At 32.8% G+C, this 21,930-nt stretch overlaps 1 protein-coding gene and 2 pseudogenes across 2 annotated transcripts in view; 2 read left to right on the forward strand and 1 right to left on the reverse strand.

Moving 5' to 3' along the window:
* Positions 1 to 21,930, forward strand: part of LOC139491888 (IgGFc-binding protein-like) — an 82,761-nt gene that overhangs the window by 40,983 nt on the left and 19,848 nt on the right. The window contains exon 1 of one of the 2 annotated variants that reach the window (XM_071279805.1): positions 20,937 to 20,984. The exons of the other annotated variant lie outside the window; for it this stretch is intronic. Within the exon in view, the coding sequence (XP_071135906.1) occupies positions 20,963 to 20,984 (22 nt within the window). The 5' untranslated portion in view covers positions 20,937 to 20,962. Of the gene's footprint in view, positions 1 to 20,936; positions 20,985 to 21,930 lie in introns of those variants that run through there. 2 annotated transcript variants of the gene reach the window in all.
* On the reverse strand, positions 3,419 to 5,232 carry LOC139492124 (uncharacterized; annotated as a pseudogene).
* Positions 6,950 to 10,000, forward strand: LOC139491856 (transmembrane protein 161B pseudogene; annotated as a pseudogene).

The raw sequence follows: 21,930 nt of genomic DNA on the forward strand, positions 1-21,930 counted from the left end.
TATGTTTAAATGAATAACAAATGTAACATGCATTACTTTACGAGTTAAACATTGTGACTTTGATGGAGATTTTTCTCCTTTGCACTCATACCACATCTTATTTATATTGATCAACATATTTGAGTATCAGATTCTAAACTAGAATTGTTTATATTTTTTTTTATTAAATGTATAATGATTAACCAATTTCTCTGACGTCAGTCTATTGTTCTAACAGTGGATTATTTTTCAAGAATCCACTGACCGCGCGTATTTTCATCAGTAAAGTCTGTAGTCTATCCATGATACCACTTGACCACGGGTGCTGATAAATATTTTTATCTAAATATTACTCTTAAAGCGTATATCTGTCAATACATGCCAATAAACTGTATTTCTGTCTTTTTGTTATTTAATAAAATGTATAAACAGTATAGAATCAAGGAATTGTAAAAATTACTTATTTGTACAATTCCAGGATAAAAAAATCCATGTACACATTACACTTATCACTTTTAACGTACAAGGCCTTTCCCTTTTCATCATAATAAATGCTTACTTTTGGTTTCAGTATTATAATGACATCATACCATAATCATTTATTTTTTCTTTGTTTGATTATATATAAATATACATCAAAATTTAACTGACTCTAATGTGAATAAAGTGTGATAAGCTACGACTGTAAAACTACTTCTTTGACGGTAAAACCAGAAATAAAATCGTCAACTTCATATGAAAAATGAAATATAGATACCTCTAAGATTAAAAACAATATTTTGGTAGACAAAAATATTACAATTTTTTTTTATTCCTGGTACTAGGCTTGAACTTGGCACTGTTAATAACACAGTTACTTCGTTCGGTGCCAACGACTAGACGATCACGGCTATGAACAGCTCAGATGTTTCAATGCAAAATGGACATAATTGTATATTGTACATGTGTAGCAAGAGCAATTATGCTTGGGTTTAAGAAAGCGAACCCCAAATAATACTAGTTCATTGATTAACTGATTGACGATGGATGCTAAATGCAATAACGTTAAAATAATCAAAACATAATGAAAGGGAACCAGTTTACACTAAAATTATACTAGTATATAATTTTTGAGTTGAGAATAACCATTGTATCTATCTTATCACAAACTGGTGTCTAGTGAAGTAGTTTGATTGTGACATTTACACTTCATTTAGATTTAAAATGGGGTTTTTTTTCATTTTATAGGTGTGATGTAAACTCCATCAAATAAGAGATCTGAACACCATTGACTTACACACTATAGGTTACTAAAAACTATATATGTAAATATCAAAGGTTTCTAAATGTTGGTAATTATTTTTTTTTTAACTTTCCAAAAAAGATTAAAATAAATTCATATATCAATTATATGTCGTTTTGAATGAATCATAAATACTAGAATCTAATCAATATAAATATAAATGTGAACCGTGTGGATCTAACCATTTCCAGCTATTAAAGAATAAAAAAGACAAAATACGAAATTATTTTCATGAAATTTCGTTGATTCATCGTAGATCATGAAACAGATAGTCGTTTTACTAGAAATGGGTTAAGCTAGAGAATTGATAAGAAGTAGTGGATTCGAAAACGATAATCAACTCGCGACTACAGTCGCTCGTTGATTATCGTTTACGAATCCACTACTTCTTATCAATTCTCTACTACAGAATCTACCATGGATTTCAGTGGCCTACAAAACTTTGACCCTAAAAGTGTTGATCAGAGGGCAAATTACAACATGTAAAGAATTCAAGCTATAGCAAGATACCTTAAAAAGGTATACATGTTACTATGTTCTTTCGAATTTGGTATTAATGTGAACAAGACAAAATTACACACATAAAAGCCTCACATGAAACATGCACACAGGAAGTGAATAAGATTGATTTAAACTGTGATAACTTGAAAGTACATTGAAGAGTAATTGACCAATTGAACAACAATGATGACAAAGGTTTTATTGTAGATACACTACAATACAGTTCTGGTGATATTGATTTGATAGAAATATACACACGTGGACAATCAAATAATGATTTGTGGTTTGCAATGAGAAAAGGTATTATTACCACATCAAATTTTGAGAAAGTTTTAAATGCTGTTCAAAAAGACCGCTGCCCCTTCACTTTTGAAACTGTTAATGGGGGAATACAGTAATGCTACTTCTAAAAAAGAAGATGTGGTATGATTGCCAATGAGACAACTATCCACAAAAGACCAAAATGACGCAAACATGAACAATTATAGGTCACCGTACGGCCTTCAACAATGAGCAAAGCCCATACCGCATATAGTCAGCTATAAAAGGCCCCGATAAGACAATGTAAAACAATTCAAACGAGAAAACTAACGGCCTTATTTATGTAAAAAAATTCAGCTTCTTGAGAATGGGGTCGAAAAAAGGAAGAAACAGCTTTACACTTGTATATGAAAGTAAACAAAAAAGCACCACAAAAAGCTTGTATGCACAGAAAGGGATTGCTGCTGTATGAGAACATGCCATACATTGGTTGTTCTGTAGATGACATAATCATATGCAAATGTAACACTTCAAAAGTTATTGAAGTGTAATGTCCATATTCAGCACGCGTTGACAACCCAAAGGATGTGGCAGAAGATAAACTTTATAAGAATGATTATTACCATCAAATACAAGGACAAATTGGCATTTATGGACTTGACAAATATGATCTAGTGATTCACACTTCAAAAGGAATATGCGTGACAACTATACACTTTGACCCAATTATTTTCAATAACATGTTCACAAAACTGGATAAATTTAATAGAGAACACTTGTTTATTCTTTAGTTTTCTATGTTGTGTCATGTTTACTATTGTTTTTCTGTTTGTCTTTTTCATTTTTAGCCATGGCGTTGTCAGTTTGTTTTAGATTTATGAGTTTGACTGTCCCTTTGGTATCTTTCGTCCCTCTTTTACTTCCAAAGCTATCAGTATTTGGAGAACATGTGTCAACGAATAAATACAAAAACCCATCGCATTAGTCAAACCTGTACAATTGATTTTATTAATTTATGTAGACTTACTCCTTATATAGTGATCAACTAGTGTTACGCTTACTGTCTGTCCCACATTTTCCTTTCATAGCATTTTATATCTTGGCAAGTCCAACATAGAACACAGCATGATTAATGATTTTGGATAACAGTATAACAAGAAGCCAATGAATGAACTCAAGTTATATTGAAGGATAAAGAGTTTTTTCTTCTAAAGACAACAGACTACATACATAAATGTATGTTGTTTACTTTTTTGTTGGGTTCTGTATCATTGGTATTGAAAAAAGTAGAAGTAGGTGATAAGACATAAAAATGTACTTCTTAGATAGTTGTCCCATTAGCAATCATACCATTTCTTTCTTTTATATAAAAAAGAAATCATTTAGATTAAACAATTAACATGATTGATTTATGCATTTGACAAGTTGTTCATCCAAGTTGCATAACATTGCACATACTTTTACTACCTCACTGTAGATGGGCTTCATATGTAAAGGAATTGTTCCTTGCAAAATTGCAAAATTTTTAACCTTCCAATGGCTCTCTCAACATGAATTCTTGCCCTTACTATTCTATGTGGTCTTAGTTGTTGCATTACTGCACATCTGTTCACCAAAAGAGAAAGGTGGTATATTTAGTGTTGCACCTTTTAAAGATAAATTCACCCCTGATTAAGATACCTCTGTCTGTCATAATATCATCGCCAAATTGAATGTTATCTAAAATCCTGAATATTGAACATTTTTTTTGTCAGAAATACTGCCAGTAAAGAAATCTGATAGGAAACTAAAAGTACCACTTGGATTTATTCCAATCAGGCACATGAATGTGTTGTGATGCTTGTATTGTGAATAGGTTATTCGTTGTGCTGAAGGAAAGATTGGTCGTTGTGTAAATCTGTCAATGATACATCTGATTTTAGGGAAATACTTTTGGGAAGTTTATTTCTTATTTGCTCCATTGATGGCCATCTAATAATAAAATTTAACTAATGGCTCACTTAGTTGATCCAGGTGTTAAATATTCTACTGACACTACTTTCTGACGTGCCAAAAATATTTCCAAATGCCTTGGTATCGAAACCCCTTCGTAAACGTATAAGTGTGATTGCCAGTTCCTCTTTGATAGACAATATTCCGTTTGGTCCAGGCTTCGGTGTCTACAGAAATGCACACAATATGTCAATATATATATATATTATGTATATATACTTGCATCTTATAATATATGAAACGTGCAAAATCAATAAAATAAATCATGTCAGTTTGCTGTCTGTACAAATTTGATGATGACAAACAGAGTATGTTACAGTGACCTCAGTACGTTACTTTAACATGTTTTTCCTTAGATGACACGTCAAGCAAATCAGTGATCAGCAGCTCAACATGAAATATGTTGTATTCAGCATATCTCTCAAGATGATTGCAAAATCCTGGTTATAAGAAAAATAATTAAATGTCATGACTATTTTCCTTCAACTTGAACTAATTATAAAAACATTGAAAGATACGGTATCATAGATTAAAAGAGTATGGTGTCAATTAAAATATTTTTTAAAATATAATATAGATTAGTAACGATTCTCTATTCAATGAGACAACTCTGTCAGGAGACTAAATGAAGTATAGATTGGCTTAGCCTTATGTCAGTTACATGGCAATGTACGTAGAGCTGCAAAGTTGAAATAATATGACAGTTTTCATTGTATCTATAATACTAAAACAACGAGGTCCAATTTGTCAGACAGGTTTTTGCTGTCATAGGTGGTGTACTTTGGCCACCAAGTAAAATTAAGTTTTTTCATCAACATAAATAGACCTAAACAAGTCTGTCATTTTCTGACTTAGATAAGTCTAAAATAGAAAACACATTTTTATAATAAATACATGTTTTGACTTCTGTAAGTCAAAAACAAAAATCGACTTGTTTATGTCTTAGATCTGACTGCCATAAAATAACTTTAACCATATGTACTACTAAAAAGGAATGAAATATTAAGTGACAGGAAACATTGGGTAAATTTGTCTTTCCATCTTTCCTTCTGTTGTGTTCCATCTGCCCAAAAGAATTTTCACATATTTTAAGTAAGCTTGAGCTGGAGGAGCATTCAGGTGTTGAAGTTGAACATTTCTTTTATTTTTAGTGCTTTTTCAATTATAACCTTATATTTTTTGTCTAGCCTGTGACTTTTGTTGCTAAAGCGAGCCATAGTGATCCTAAATTTTATCTTCATCATCTGAGTCCACAAATATTCACTCTGTGGTTAAAGTTTTTGAAATTTTAATTACTTTCTTAAACTAATCTCGATTTTCTATCAAACTTGAACAGAAGCTTGTTTATGATCAGAAGATAGTTTCAAGAAGTCAATTTGAAAAAAAAAATCCTGTTTATCTCAATATTTGCATTTTACTTATAAATAGACAAATTTTTCTGCCAGATAACATTGCAAATTCACTCTGTGGTTAAGGTTTTTAAAGTTTTAATAACTTTCTGAAACTATCCTGGATTTTTACCAAACTTAAACAGATGCTTGTTTATGATCTAATTTAGATCATCTAAAGCTAGTATCTCGAAATAAATTTTATAAAAATTCATTTCCTGTTCTTCTGTATATTTCTTTGAGCTGGGGTCACACATTCACGATTTTTACTGCCGTCCTAGACAGGACCATGCCTGATTAAAATTTGTCAAAAGTCTGATCAAGATCCTGTGAATCGTTGATGGAAATTCAAACTTTAATTAAAATTTGTAAAAAAAAAATCTAATCATGACAACAATCAGATATTGTTCAGGAAGTGCTGATATTCAACCGTTTTCAATCGAATTTGTCCCGATAATCCCTTCTAAATTCGCTTCTAATCCGATTTGTATCTTTTGCATGGTAAAATTCGACAAAGTCTGTCACAACTGCGTCCCGATTCTACCGAATGTAATCCGACAGTGACCAGACAGTGAACCGACACTGATGGAAGTTATCCATTCCAAAACTATCGGCATACTCGGGATGATCATGTACTGTCGGAACGTAATCCTATCACGGTCCGCTCTATCGTTTGCAAACAGCTTTATTGGATCTCAGTCGTATTCTATTGTGTAATTGTCGGCACTCTGGCATGGGTATCATTGACGAATTTTGTATTAATAACGAGACTGTTCCGGAACGGTTTTGGCAAATACGGTTTGCAATCGACAAGATCTGGATGCAATCTGGACTCAATCGGCAGAAAAACAGCAATGAAAATTTCTCCAGATCTTTCCAGTTCCACCAGACACCGTCTAGAAAACATGAACATTGTTAGGTTTTTGATCTGATACATCAGAATCTATCACGACATAGTCAGGCTTGTAACCAGACTAGACAAAATTGGCTGAGTTTCCTCCGATGTTAAGGGACGCACCTAACTGTCAGGGTGCTTCGCCATACTATCCGGACCATTCCTGACCCGTAGGAATCTATTACCAACTTAAACGACTGCGTTCAGACAATGATAGGACATTCCAGATAATTGAGGATAGTAATCTGACTTTTTCACTTTTCGTGTCTTATTGCTGTCTGATCTCAAACGGGAGTAATAATTGGCAATGTGCATGATGTGTGAACCCCGCATAATACAAATGGACATAGTTTTTCTTCCAGTGAACATAACATACAGTCTGCACTTCAGTTTTAAATGATTTTTTTTAGATTCATAAACTATCCTGGATTTTTACCAAACTTGGACAGAAGCTTCTTTCAATCAAAAGATAGTCATGATAGTATCTACAGAAATTTTTTAATAATTTTATTCCCCATTCTTGTTGCAAAAGTAGGCGATTGCGAGACACTGGGTTCCTCAGAACCCTTTAATTACATAATTTTTATAAAAGTTCCTAAATACAACCTTTGTTTAATAATTTTTTGAAATTTTCTTTTGTAGAAGGAAATCATGGCTATATTAGGAGTACAACTAGTCCTTAGTCTGATCATGTTCAGCTTTCTACAGAAGCTTGGTCCGTATTGGGCGCTGGCTATTGTGCAATAGACTTGTCAGATATCTGCATCCAACAGATGAAGATCTGAAAAAAGCTGCTGGGATATCAAATGTTCAGAATGGTAAAGGAAAAAATAAAAAACATGAAAAGAAAGGAGGAGGGAAGAACAGTACGCAGTCAGATACTTTCACGATTCCTCGATCAACAGAAATTTTTCTTGACACAGCAAAAGTTGAGGCAATTGATTTAGTTTCGTTACATTTTTATTCAGACTTTCAGTGGTTGATGGAATTTGGATTGTGTTCTCTAGTTGTATACATAATAACAGAAGTTTACTATGCCTTTTGGCCTAAGAATGAATTGAACATCAGCATGTTAGGGTGTCTTCTTGTTGTCATTTTCTGTTTCAGGATACTGATATCTCAAACTGCAGTTTACTTCAAATCAGAAGAAGGAGGGGAGAGAATCCTTTGTGTAACATTTGGATTTTTCTTCCTGGTTTTAGCCATGGGAATTCTAGTCATAGATGAAAAAATATTAGAATTTGGACTTGAACCAGGATACCAGAATTTCTTTTTAGGTGCTGAATCTTTTCTTAAACAGCAAGGAATTGATTCACAAGGACCAATAACATTAATGACCTTCAAAATAATTCTTGCAATCATATGTTCTATCACTGGTGCCCTGTTAACATTTCCTGGACTGAGATATGCCAAAGTTCATTTAGATACATTAAACTATGTGAAGGAGAGTCCATTTAAACAGGCACTGTTACACCTTAATTTTATCATGCCATTAGTTATAATCTTATTATGGGTGAAACCAGTAGGTCGAGATATTATATGTGCCAAAAACTGGCAGGTTCATTTCAAACTTTTGCATGAGGATGTGTTTGAAGTAGTCCGACTTTCTTTAATTGTGATGTTATTTGTACTTAGACTTGTTTTGATGCCGCCACACATGCAGGCCCATTTGAATTTAGCTTACGAACATGTGCAAAGGATGAAAAAAGAAACTGGAAGAATCAGCAGTTTGGATCTTCAAAGGATGATTGCTCGTGTGTTTTACTATTTATGTGTAGTAGCTATACAGTATATTTTACCGTGTATACTTTTACTATTCATGGTATTCCTTCAGAAAACATTAGGTAACTATAGTTGGTCAGATTTAGCTGGAGAAAATGCCCATAATTATTTTGAGCGTAAAAGTATGAGTGCACAAGCAATGTTCACAGAACGAGGAAAAAGGACTGGGGATGCCGTCTCGGACACAACAGCACAGTTTACATGGGCAGTTTCTAATTTACGACAGGTTTTTTCACCGACATGGTACCGTGGTTTGTTTGGATTTCTTACATGGTGGATGACAACGGCTTGGTTTACTAGTACAACATTTGGACTTTATTATTATTCTAAAGTTGCTACACAATGATTGTGTTACACAAAAAACATGTAGATTATGAATATAATGTTTTTGAATCAAAATACTTTCAAATATTGTTTTACTAGTTGGAATTAACCCTTTATTAATTGCATGTATCACAGGGGCCTCCAAAATTTTAATAACATGAATAAAGGAAAGTCTTTTGTTAAATGACAAATGAATGAGTGAGTGAGGTTTTTATGCATGATGTAAATGATGTATACAATGTACATGATGTATGCATGATATATGTTTAGTCATCTTTACATGTATGTTTTAGTCAATAGTATTAATACATTTTAAAATTCTATAAAACTGGAAAAATGATTATAAATGCAATTTTGAACTTATAAACCGATTCAGAAATGAACTTGCCAGATTTTAGCTGATTTTAGGAAATTTAGTTCAATCAACATGAAGCATACATTTTACATGGCATAATCATTAAAGTCCATTTACATGTAGACATATACTGCAAAATATTCCAAGTTAATGATAAATATGATCAATTCCTTATTTTTTTATATTTCAACATTGTTGAACTACAAATGTACCAGGACTAAATTGATGTTTATGTAGAAAATGTTATGCTGACTTGAGTTTTTATATATTTTTTTTATCTATACTCGGATTAAATGCAAGTATGAGTGTGTTAAATTGATGTTTATGTAGATTTTGATTTAATATATTGTTGAAAACCATAACCACTATTGTTTTAACTAATTTTTAGTCAAAGGTAGGGGGACACCAAACCAGACAACGTATAACACAAAAAAGGGGTGGGGGTCTACATCAAGGAGCTGCTGGTAAGGGTAACTTTTTATGGAATGTCAAAGCGGTTCAATATTGTTTATTTAACAATGGATAGAAGTCAAGAATCTTGACTCAATGGGTCAAATAGTATGAATGATCCCATGAAATTAACATTTAAAGATGATGTCATGATAGCTGGCCATGGGAAATATAAATTGGTTGTAATTTTCTCAGAAATCCCAATTTAATTTGCTTATAGTTATGCTGTTGCAAACCAGTTCTCATATAAATATAAAATGATAAACAGTTTATTATTAGGTTTGTGTTACCATGGTTACAGAACGTCTTAAGAGTTACATGTACAGATGTGTTATAAAATCATTCACTATAAACAGTTAGACAACGGAATATATTTTTGTAGAACATTGTCAGAATCATTGTTAAAGAACTTTTTGTAAAGAATGTTTATATATATATTATATCAGTTTTATATTGAACAATATAAATAATCTTGTACAAATCATGAATTTCTGTCTTTTTTTTTTTATACTTATGACAAGTAAGAAAATAGTATAAAAATATGAATAAACTAAAAAACAATATAATCACTATAATGTAATTACAGCAAATAATCTAGATTCTGCATAATTAAAACTTGTATAAAATGTAATATAATTTTTTTATTGGTACTCAACTTACTCATGAATGATGATGTAAATATATTAGTCATAATTTTAAGTGGCAGCTTGGTGCTATGTATTTGGAATGCTGGAATGTTTTAGATGTTTATTATTTTTATGAGAAATAAAACAGATCTCAAAGTGACAAAAGCTTTGCCTTGTATGACATTTATTTTAATACAACCACAACATTTTTGTCAAGCCTGCGACTTTGAATGGTTTATAGAAAGCTTGATGTAGGGATAGTGATCTGGTGGCAGCTGTGGTGTTAGCTAACTTCTTGAATATTTTAGAAGATGGAAGACCTGGATGTTTCATACTTTGTATATATATATATGCCTTATGTTATGGAGTTTCAGTCTGTCACATGGCCATTGTCCTTGACCTCATTTTGATGGTTCAGTGACAGACAGTTTTCTCTATAGGTCTACTATATTTGGTGTATGGAAGGATTGTAAGTTGTACATGTCCAACTGGCATGCATCATATGACCTTGACCTCATTTTCATGGTTTAGTGGTTAAAATTAAGTTTTTGTCTTTGAGTCTGTTTCTCTAATACTGTATGCCATAGGTCAACTATATTTTTGTATAAAAATATGTCAGTCTTGCATGTTTTATTTGACCTTGACCTTATTTTTACGGTTCATTGCTCATTGTTAAAATCAATAGGTAAACTATATTTGGTGTATGTAATTAATGATTGTAAGGTGTACATGCATTTCAAATTTGAATTATCTTACCTTGACCTCATTTTCTTGGATCATGTTAAGTTTATGTTGTAGTAAAGCTTTGTATTCAGAACTTGGTATCAATATAATATCTATACCATCAAATTTTTTTAAACGCCTTCTTAACATGGGAAGGAAGATACAATGCTCCTAGAAACACTATGATGCTCTCGAAAACCAAAGATTTAAAAGGAAATGCAACCAACTTGAAAGTAGACAATTATACTACAAGGTTTAACACCGCAAAAGGTAAGAGATTGATTTTAGGGGTCATTGTTTTAACTGTTTACCATCTTTAAATAAAAAATTTATCATTATTGTGATGGAAGATATGGCATGATGAATACACTCGATGAACACGTTGAGTTTTACAAAAACAGGATATGGAAACAAGTCATTTCCTTGCAATATTTGCAAGGCTTGACAAAATGAGTTTCGCAAGTAGGTTATATGGACCGACAAAAATTGTTTAGATAACGTTTAAATAACGGCGAACTGCAACAATCTGTCAGATTGACTAGCAGATTGGGACACATGTGACTGCGGTCTGATCTTTCGATTAAAACAGTGTACTGATTATATAGGCACTGAGAATGCATAATTGTAAATGTTTCGACAACTGTACAAAAACAATGGAAAATTTGTTTGAGTAAAAGTTATTGAATTCCTAAATTGTTCAGGCAGTTATTAGGCCATCACAAAAAGCTCGAACTTTAAGTCTTACATTGGAGTCAAACGCAGGATATCATGTGTCATTGAATGCCCATGTATCAAATTTTGATGATCTCACGTCTGTTTTACCACAATCATGCCAAATGTAGATATGTTCCTCAGTTCCTTATTCTAATTTTAAGCCTAACTTTTCTGTTTGAACAGATATGTTTCCTCATATGGTACACTATTGCTAAAAGAAATATCTTGCGGCGGTACGTTTAATAGACTACTTGTTTTGGCCCTAGATCGAGATTCACGGCTCAGTGGTGGATCCAGGGGGGGGGGGGGGGGGGTTCTGGGTGTTGGAAACCCCCTTTTCTTTGGCCGATCAATGCATTTGAATGGGAGCATATAGTTATATAGTTGGAACACCCCCCCCCCCCCCCCCCCCTTTTACTCTGGGTTGGGAACCCCCCCCCCCCCCTTTTTAAAATAGCTGGATCCGCCATTGCGGCTTGCCATTTCTTGAAATGTAATTGAGATACCACAAGGAGCATCTGATCTACTGATCTTGTTGAGTGGAGTTTTTTTTTATTCATTTATTGGCGTCAGTTTTTGAATATAGAAACTGAAACTGTAGAGGGTAAAGACAATGAGTCCTTCATTTGTTTCATCAAGATTAAGATTATCAGCAAATTGGATTGTTTTTGAAAGCTACCATTATTTGCATGGTAAAGTCTAGGGAAAAAAACAGCCATCGCAGGGGATTAAAAAACAACTGTGTTTGGCAGATATGACCAGGCTTTTATGGTTAAGGGAGCTACCATTTGATTTTTATGGGGGGGGGCTAGGATGAAATTTGAAAAAAATAGGCAGGACAGGAAGTTTTGAGTTGTGGAAGGACTAGCTATTGGTCATCACATTTTCATAGAGAACGGGATAATGATTTTCGTGTTATCGACATTAAAAGCAGTTTCATATGGACATGTCTTTTAATTTATTGATGAAGCAACTATTGAAGTGTTAGGGTTGAAGAACGTAATCATTTATTGACGGCTTCAACTTGAGCTTTGAGTAGGAGGGAAACTATTTTGGAGAAATGCTAATTTCATTACTAATTCTATAGAAAAGAAATACTAGCAGTTGAAGTTGACTGTTTGTTGATGTCAACTTTTAAAGGCACAGTTCTTTTACAAACCGCATACCTTTGCAGAGAATTTAAGGAATGCTAGAAAGACTCGGACTGTGTAATTTATTGAAATAGTTTAAAGAAAAACTACAAAGTCTAGAGAACTGGGTTCAATAAAAAGAGAAAAGTTTATTATTAATATATATATATATTTTGATAACTATGACCATCATGCACAACAAGGATTATTATTGTACAGGAAAGTTTTCTAAGAAACGGGATATTTTTCCAGAAAAAGGCCAGAAGGTTGCCCAGCTTCTACAAAATTAGTTCAGAGAACTTTGTACAAAGTGAAGTCGAATAAGGTAGATACACGTTTGTTATGTAATGGAAAAGACAATAATCACAGGTTATCAATGGGTAACATACACTTTACTACAAGGACTACAGAGGCGGATATAGGGGGGCAGAGGGCCCGGCCCCCCTTTTTGGGGAAACATTTGTTTGCTGATATAGGGAATCACTGAAGCGTGACTGAAGCGGTCCCCTCTTAGGCATTCAGTGGGCCCCAATTATGAAAATTTCTCAGTTGATCCGCCACTGCGCTACAGCCGAAATTCATTAGCATGCCCTCACACGAACACAAGATTTGTCCAATATTCAGTTGTATAGGTCACGATTTGATTTTACCTTTGAAATGGTTGACAAAAATCCAAATATATTGAAAGGAACGCCATTACAGGAGCCAAAAGTTCTTTGATCAACGAAGTTTTGGAACAAGGATTGCGAGCTTATTTATACAAAGTCTCCCCCATACGAAGCACATCAAATAATTAGATTTAAAAGCAGTACAATTACATCTTTCAAAAGCTCTATAGATAGCAAAAAACAAAATTATTCTGATAAGGACCGTAAACACAACTGTGATAAGTTACTCCAATAAGCATGCTTGTCGAATCGATGAGCCAGTAAAGTATCCCTTACATTTTCTGTTATGAGTTTGTTTGTGTCTGTGTGTGTATTTGTATTTGTATTTTTGGTTTTGCCTGTCCACTTCAATGTTGTTATTTTGACCCCCTATTTATCGATACGAGATGCCATTACACATACACTATGATAGTTCGACATCTGATTTAGAACGATATTTTTTAGCCTACCTATTGATGTGTTTGACCAAAATTTACAGCCAAGATATTTTCCAATTACGGTCAGACGGTCATGAGAGGATAAAATTTTAATTGTTTATTGAATCGTTTCAGTTAACTCTGCAACTAAAATGAACTAATCACGAACAACAAAATACCACGAATTGAGATCAATACTGTAAATCATAAAATTGAACCTAGTAGTTTTCAACGTGCAAAAGGCCCTTGTGATAAGATAGTACTGGTTCAAGATGAAAACAAAACCTCTTGATCACGTATGCACTGGACTTTTATGTTCGAATTACTTATTTTGGTTTAATGGTGATAAAGCACGAATAAGCTAAGACGTACTTTAGAGTAAGGCAGACAAATCAGTCATCACAACCATAAGGATTGCCTGGGATATAGTAAGATGTTAACTTAAACTTTTCTGTTTTAGTAATAACTAACCAAAATAGATAAAATATTTGCACTCTTTTTTAAACACCATTTATTTATAACCTAATCTTTTTTAGAACTCTAAAATAAAAAGTACGCATTAAAATTGTTAAATAAATGCGATTCTTTTTTAAATACTTATTTTCATAATGAATATATTTACGAACGAATTGTACAATATGAAAGGAGTAGGTCCGGTAAGGGCCGATTTTGACGTCAAATCTCAGGTTCATCTAACGAAAGATTTTGGACAATTTTTTAACACTTAAGTGTCTATTTCAATTGCTTCAATTACTATGTGTGAATTATTTGAGCTGATTAAGTCATTAAAACCCCTCCGATTCTAGCTAAAATATGAAAAATCTATCACTTTTCAGATGGTTTTTGTCAAAAATGAAAGTGGCCGCATCCGTTTTCATCCTTAACATTTATATATGCTATGTATTATCATATACAACTTTCATTTCAATATTCACTGGGGTAAAGCTGATGACCGTAACTGCATTCACGGTCATCCCAAGATGTCGGATGAAAAATTAGGTCAGTTTCTGTATTGTCTGTTAAAGTGTTTCTATATCATTTTCTTTACAAATCATACATTGAAACGATGTAAATTTATAAAAGAATCACTCGGAAATCACTAATTACTTCTGAGAAATGTGCATGAAACGAGAAATTCGATTTGAAAAAATCGCCAAGATGACCGTAAATCACAATCGAGATGACCGTAACAGAATCAGCGATTCATAACAAGGCTGACCGTAACTGCTTTTAAGATGACCGTAATTTGTAAATGATGACCGTAACTTTTAAAGGAGTACCCTCAATTCTAAGAAATATCCGTATTTATATAACTATCTTTTTGTATCAAATGATTAATCGTGTTGGTATACACATATTAATATGAAAGTTTTATCCTATAGGTAGGAGAAAATAAGACGTGCTTCAAATGCAAAGATTACCATATGTATCTTTTTTTACAGTAGAGGGTTCAATTTTTAAAATGAATTTGCCAAAAGACATGCGGTGCACAGTCTTCAACTGCTCGACAAAAGATTTTTTTTTGTTTCTGGGATTCCTTTTAATGACATATAATAAATACACATTTTTAAAAATGCCAAAAAATTGCATGTACACCCATTGATATTATATCGTCTTTCATTTTGTCGTGCAAATAAAATAACAGAAATATTTTGAAAATATCATTCGAATAAACTAGTGAAGGTGAGCTCCAGCAAAGTAGATCCTTAAAATAGTATTGTACGAAAAGCGTATCACAAGGCAGAACGTTGTCAATTTGTATATATACAGAAATGTTATTCATACAGTCAGGATTCTACTTCTTCAAAATTATCTCCCCATTACGCCAGTTCATGCTCACAGTCGTAGAAATGGAAGCCATTGTAGGGATGACGCTCTGCCAATTTTGCTCTTGAAAACTGATAAATTTATCCACATAGCACCATTACGATCGATCGTTATATGTCAGTTATATTTTAAAATACAAATGTATCTACTAGCTAATGAGCAGTAGTTAATGATCTTGTCTGCATTGATTCAACTTAAAAATATTGTCTGTTTGGATGTCAGATGGAATTTTTGAAAATTCTTAAGCATTTAAAAAAATTCTTATTAAATATTTCGTGGAAGGGCAGACTAAACATTTTCAGTGGTTGAAGATTATAAACCCTAGTTATCACACACATATTTTCATCATCCAAATTAAAAGACTGTCGTCAAGGGGCGTGTTTTTTTGTTCTTCGGTAGTGAGCCAGAAGAGGTCCATTTCCATTTTTTTGCATTGTGAAGATCTTCTGGCTCTCTTCCACCTCTTCTTTTTAAATAGGTGGTTTAGACAGCAGAGGCACATAACAAACATGGCGTCGTTTAGTCTAAATGACATTCATAAATTAATTAATGAAGATATACTAGAATGTGAGCTTTGTTATAAACGTTTTTATGGTATGACAGCCTTAGAAGGACATATCTGTAGGACGATAAGCTGGATGAATATAAGAACTACACGGACAGTAACAGTTAAGGGACAACTATTTGAAATTCTAGAAACGGGATTTTGATTCATCTTTAGGTACAGAAAACCATCAACATTTTGAAGTTTACTTTCCGGCGCATGTCTGATTGAGGTTGCTAGTTCATTTCAATTTTTCTTTTATTTATTAAACTTTACAATTTTATTGAACTTTTAATTTTTTACATTTTTTTTATTATATTTTCATTAGTGATTAACGCTAATTTCTATACTCATGATTGGGCTAGTAGTCAGTTTAAATCAATAGATGAGGAATGAAGAAGGAAAGAGGATTTCATTATTCATTTTAATTTGTCGCTAATCATGCCTATTTTTGTTTTGCTCTTACCAGGCAACCATATTCATAAACGAAAATCTCCTGTCCCCCATCCCAACAAATAAATAAATATCAGATGTTTTTTTCTTATCTAACACAAGTTTAAATTGATGCTAATTTTTACCGCCCAGTGACAAATATTTCATGCATGTTCAGGAAAACACGAGAGAAAAAGTATACAATATTAAAACGAAGAGATGTGATATGATTACTGATGACGCAACTGTCATAATATGAAGTAGTGGATGGAAGCAATAATAGGAAACCGTAAAGCCTTCAACAATAAAAAAAAAACCCGCCTGATACTGTAAAGCCGTTTTTAAAACGCCATGAAAGTGTGAAACAATTCAAACGATAAAACTAATACGGCCTAATTATACAAAACAAAACAATTTGAAAAATACCAAATATGAGTTGAGACATGAACCAACGACAAACACTAAACTACATGCTCCTGACTTAGGACAGGTTCATAAAGAATATGGCAGAAGTTGATCATATAAAAACGAAGATGTGGTATGATTGCCAATGAGACAACTCTTCACAAGAGACCAAATGATACAAAACTTAACAGCCATAGGTCACCTGACCATACGGCTTTTAACAATAAGCAAAGCCAATACCACATAGTGAGCTATAAAAGGCCCCGAAATCACAAATGTAAAACAATTCAAAGGAGAAAACTAACGGCCTAATTAATGTATAAAATAAAGTGAACGAAAAACAAAGAAGTAACACAGCAACAAACGGCAACCACCGAGTTTCTGACCCAAGTCAGTAGCCTGTAAGTCACTGACTTACAGTCTACTGACTTGTGACAGGGTGAGGCACATACATACAGAATGTGGCGGGATTAAACATAGTAGCGGGATCCCAACCATGGACAGTGGTTTAACAGTACAACAACTAGTTTGTGAGCGCTCGATCCTCCTCGAAGCTGAAATTGTAGTGTAGCAGTACAATATAAGAACAACCTGTGCAAATCAGTTGCAATTTGATTAACTGAAAAGATCGGTACGAGATACTCAAAAGAAACCAGCCAACTAACATTAAGACCATAGACTCAAAACATCGAACTAAGAGTATTTGAAATTACTGGAAGTTTGTTCAAAGCTAGTTGCAACTAGTTCTGAAATAAATCTTGTTCTCCCAGAATGAAGTATCAATCAGTACACAACCAACTGATAACATTTATTAAAAAGAAAAGTATAGGAAACGTTGCATACTAACATATGGATCGATATATAATGAAAGCAAAAAGTGGAAGTCCGAAGGTTTTGACCATCGAAATTTTGCATTAGAAATAATAGTTAGGACCTGGGAAGATTTTCTTCAAGGACCACCAGAAAAAAATGATTTTGATAACTTTCTGAAAGCTTTCAAGTGCTTTATACAAAAATAATCCAGTTCGGTTACTTTAAAAAATAAATAGATAGACTAAGATGTCCTTTTTGTAAATTGATCCGAGTCATATTCCAGTCAAATATTAACGAATTCTTGTGCAGGATAAGATTATTCTTAAAAATCAAATAGTGGGGGATAAAGCCTGATTTGTTTAGCAACATTGAATTGAAGAAAAGCATAAAGAAAATTGTAACGAACAGAGCACAATTTTACAGTCATGTCTACGGGACGTATCTTAATTTTCTAAAAAAAAATTCGTAAACTTAATTTAATTCATCCAAAATAACAAGAACCTGCTGTATTCGACGGCAATTTATTTTTTTATTTTATTGATCTTCCGTAGAATATCTCCAGAAGAGGTCCAGATTCATTTTTTTGAACTCTTCACCAGAAGACATTCTGGAGATGTACAGAAGAGGCCAATAAAACACGCCCAAGTACTTTTAAAAAAAATAGCTATTCGAACACACCTACTCTGTTTTTGTGATTCATTAGATAGGTATCTCAATTGACCCATATATTTCATCTTTTCGTACTGTAATTTTTTACGTTATAAAGTCAACCTGTAGCTTTGATATATAATAATGATAGAATCTGAAGCGAGATGCTAAATAAAATACTCTTGCTTTGTACGTTTTAAAGACAAAATATACACCCAAAACATGCCCCAACATAAAAAGGTGCACTCGATTTTTTTCTTTTCGATACTATCGTTACCTGTTTTTGGGAATTTTTTCTTGATTCACATAATGGAAGGGCAGACACGAAAATTTCTGAACTAAAAGATTGATATGTTCTCCGTCCGTGATAAAAAAAAAATCGGCGGTCATGCATTTTCTACATCCAACTTATAGATACTATATATAAAAAAGAAGATGTGGTATTATTGCCAATGAGACAGCTATCCAGAAAAGACCAAAATGACACAAACATTAACAACTATAGGTAACCGTAAGGCCTTCAACAATGAGCAAAGCCCATACCGCATAGTCAGCTATAAAAGGCCCCGATAAGAACCATGCATGTCGTCGACTTGATATCTTATTGTTTTGCATTACTATGTAATAGATACATTGAAAACTTATGCAAATGGTGTTTTTAAAATAAGAAAATTGTCGTTTTATTTGTTTCTATTAACTTTTTAAAATTTTGTTACTATATCAAACATTACAGTTAACTTTTATCGCTTTCTCGATAAACACAGAGCTTCGATTCTTTTGTTCTATTTCAAAAGTGTTTCCGCCTGCATATATCAAGACAAATTAAGATTTTAATCTGCTTCCTCTGGATCCATACACATGGGCTCGATTACCAAATATTCGTATGTATTATTAATGTTTTTAATGCTCCATTTATTGGCATTATGTTTTTCTGGTCTGTGCGTACGTTCGTCCGTTTGTCCAGCTTCAAGTTAAATAAAATTGAAACTTAGTACACATATTCCCTATGGAATGATCTTTTTAATTCTAATGCCAAATTACAGTTTTATCCCATTTTCATAGTCCACTAAACATAGAAAATGATAGTGTAGATGAGGCATCCGTGTACTAGGGACACATTCATGTTTCTTCAAATTTTCGTCGTATCGCTGTAAATTTGTGTTAAAATTTTAACGTCGATATCAATAAATATTTCATTGTTTACGAGAAATATGCAATTTACTATCATTGTTATAAATCCTAAATATGGCCAATTATATTATAGTTTAAAAAAAGAAATTTATGAAACATATTTATATCCGCTAACCGAGCCCCTATTGAGATCGACAAACTCAACAAAAAAGCTTTGAATACAATACGGATATTTCTTAGAATTGATGGTCATCCTATAAAAGTTACGGTCGTCCTATATTAATTACAGTCAGTCTTTACAAATTACGGTCATCCTTTACAAGTTACGGTCATCTTTTTACCAATCACGGTCATCCTTGTTTTATGTTACGGTCATCTTGAAAATATTTTGATTATGATTTACGGTCATCTTAACGATTTTTTCAAATCGAATTTCCCGTTTCATGTACATTTCTCGGAAGTAATTAGTGATTTTCGAGTGATTCTTTTATAAATTTACATCGTTTCAATGTATGATTTGTAAAGAAAATGATATAGAAACACTTTAACAGACAATACAGAAACTGACCTAATTTTTCATCCGACATCTTGGGATGACCGTGAATGCAGTTACGGTCATCAGCTTTACCCCAGTGAATATTATGATTGAACACGAATGCGGCCACTTTCATTTGAGACGGAAACCGTATAAACTATCCATACGAGCCCCAAGTAAACTTCTTTTTCACTTGGGGCTCGTATGGATAGTAAAAATTTTATTGTAATCGACTAGCAATGGATTGTTGAGACTTGATATATGTTTATACATTGTAGAATATTGTAAACAAATAATAATAAAAAAAAAAAAACACTAAACAATTTTTTTTAGTGAGGTCCAAAAAAAAAGGGGGTCCATGCCCTAAATACCTGTAAAAAATATGGGAAAAAGGGTGAACATCCAGTGATGGTTATTTTCTAATATGCAATGAAATGATACGTGAAATTTTGTCAGTAGTTCTTGATCAGATAAAAACTTTATGACCTTTATACCTTTATTTTTTTAATTGAAACACAGATAAAATCTTCAAAACTTTTTTAAAAGTGCAAATTTAACAAAGCTTTTAAGTGGAAAACCAATGGTGGTTTTACACCTTCTTATGACCTTGACCTCAAAGTCGTCTGATGTGTAATAATACCGATAATGTCCTATTTGTGATCTTGATATTTTGACTGCATGAGTGTGAATTCGAATGAATGATTGCCGCATGTATATCAGGAGATGCCAATCATGTTGCCGCACCAGTTACCGCTCCCTTTGATGTATATACGATTCCCTCAAATTCTGTCTCTTCATATTCTTTCGTTATTGGATCATTGATAAATTGATAAATTTCTGTCTCCTCAATTAAAAAACAAATTAAATGACCGATAACATAACACACGTTTTCTTTAAAATAGTTATCGAAAGTATCAGGATTATAATTTGGAACGCCAGATGCGCGTTTCGTCTACATAAGACTCATCAGTGACGCTCATTTGAAATGAAAATATTTATAAAGCCAAACAATCAGGAATTGTTAAAATGTTTTGGAAGGCTTGAGCATGACACCAACTGTAACTGGCATCGACCCATTTTTACACCTCTATGTAGCAAGATTGTTGATCTGTAAACGGCATTATAGATAAGAGTATTTTGCATGTACGACATGTTGAGAATAGGTAAGTGTTAATGTCTAGCTGTAGAGCACTTATTTCCTACATATTTAACATGATCAATCATTTTTTTATCAATTAAATCGGAAATTGCCTTTTACAACTCATTTATATTACATGAAAACTGTATTTCAATATATTTATTTTATAAATTGTAAATTGAATGTATACTTGGAAACACACACATTATATTTTTCGATCTTTAAATGTATAGAAAATTGTAAAATTTCGAACAGAGATATACATAGAAATTTGCAACCTGTTAGTTTAAATGAAATTAAAACATTTCAGCTTTATCAAGGGGTCACACAATAAGGCAGTCCGAAAATGATAGGGTCAAATTTTATCTGATGTTATCTGTATACAGACATATTCATTCCAACACTTCAAAACACGTTATTGTTACCTGTTAGAGTACATACGATCTTAATCTCTTGCACTAATACTAATATTATTTAAGCAGTTGACTGTTCTATCCTTTACTCAAGTATTCCCTGTTCCAAACTATAAAAACACAGAAGACTAAAAGAATGGTCAATGGCAATGGTTAATGTATCTGTCTTTCGGAGGAATAAATCGTACTTAGTAAAATCTACCCTGAATTAAACCAATTCTCTTAAACTGACATGGTTAAAATGCTTGATTTCTTGATTGATAACATATTTATTAAGTTTCAGCTTTTTAGCAGTAACAAAAAGAAGCGTTCGACAATGTAGAACATGTCCTCTCACTAAATAATTCAAGGTTGAAGAAAATCTATACAAGCGAAATAAAGCATGCAAAAAGTAAAATCCCAAAAAATACTGAACTTAGAGGAAAATCAATTAAACAAAATTTTAATGTATATATTTATCGAAAATTACTTAGAAGTGAAGTTGAAATATCTTTGTGAATGCTGACGACTGATATGCTCCGATTGTAAAACCACAATATGTTTACCCCTTTTCCTGGA

This window comes from Mytilus edulis, chromosome 10, assembly GCF_963676685.1.
Source record: "Mytilus edulis chromosome 10, xbMytEdul2.2, whole genome shotgun sequence".
Classification (NCBI taxonomy): Eukaryota; Metazoa; Mollusca; class Bivalvia; order Mytilida; family Mytilidae; genus Mytilus; species Mytilus edulis.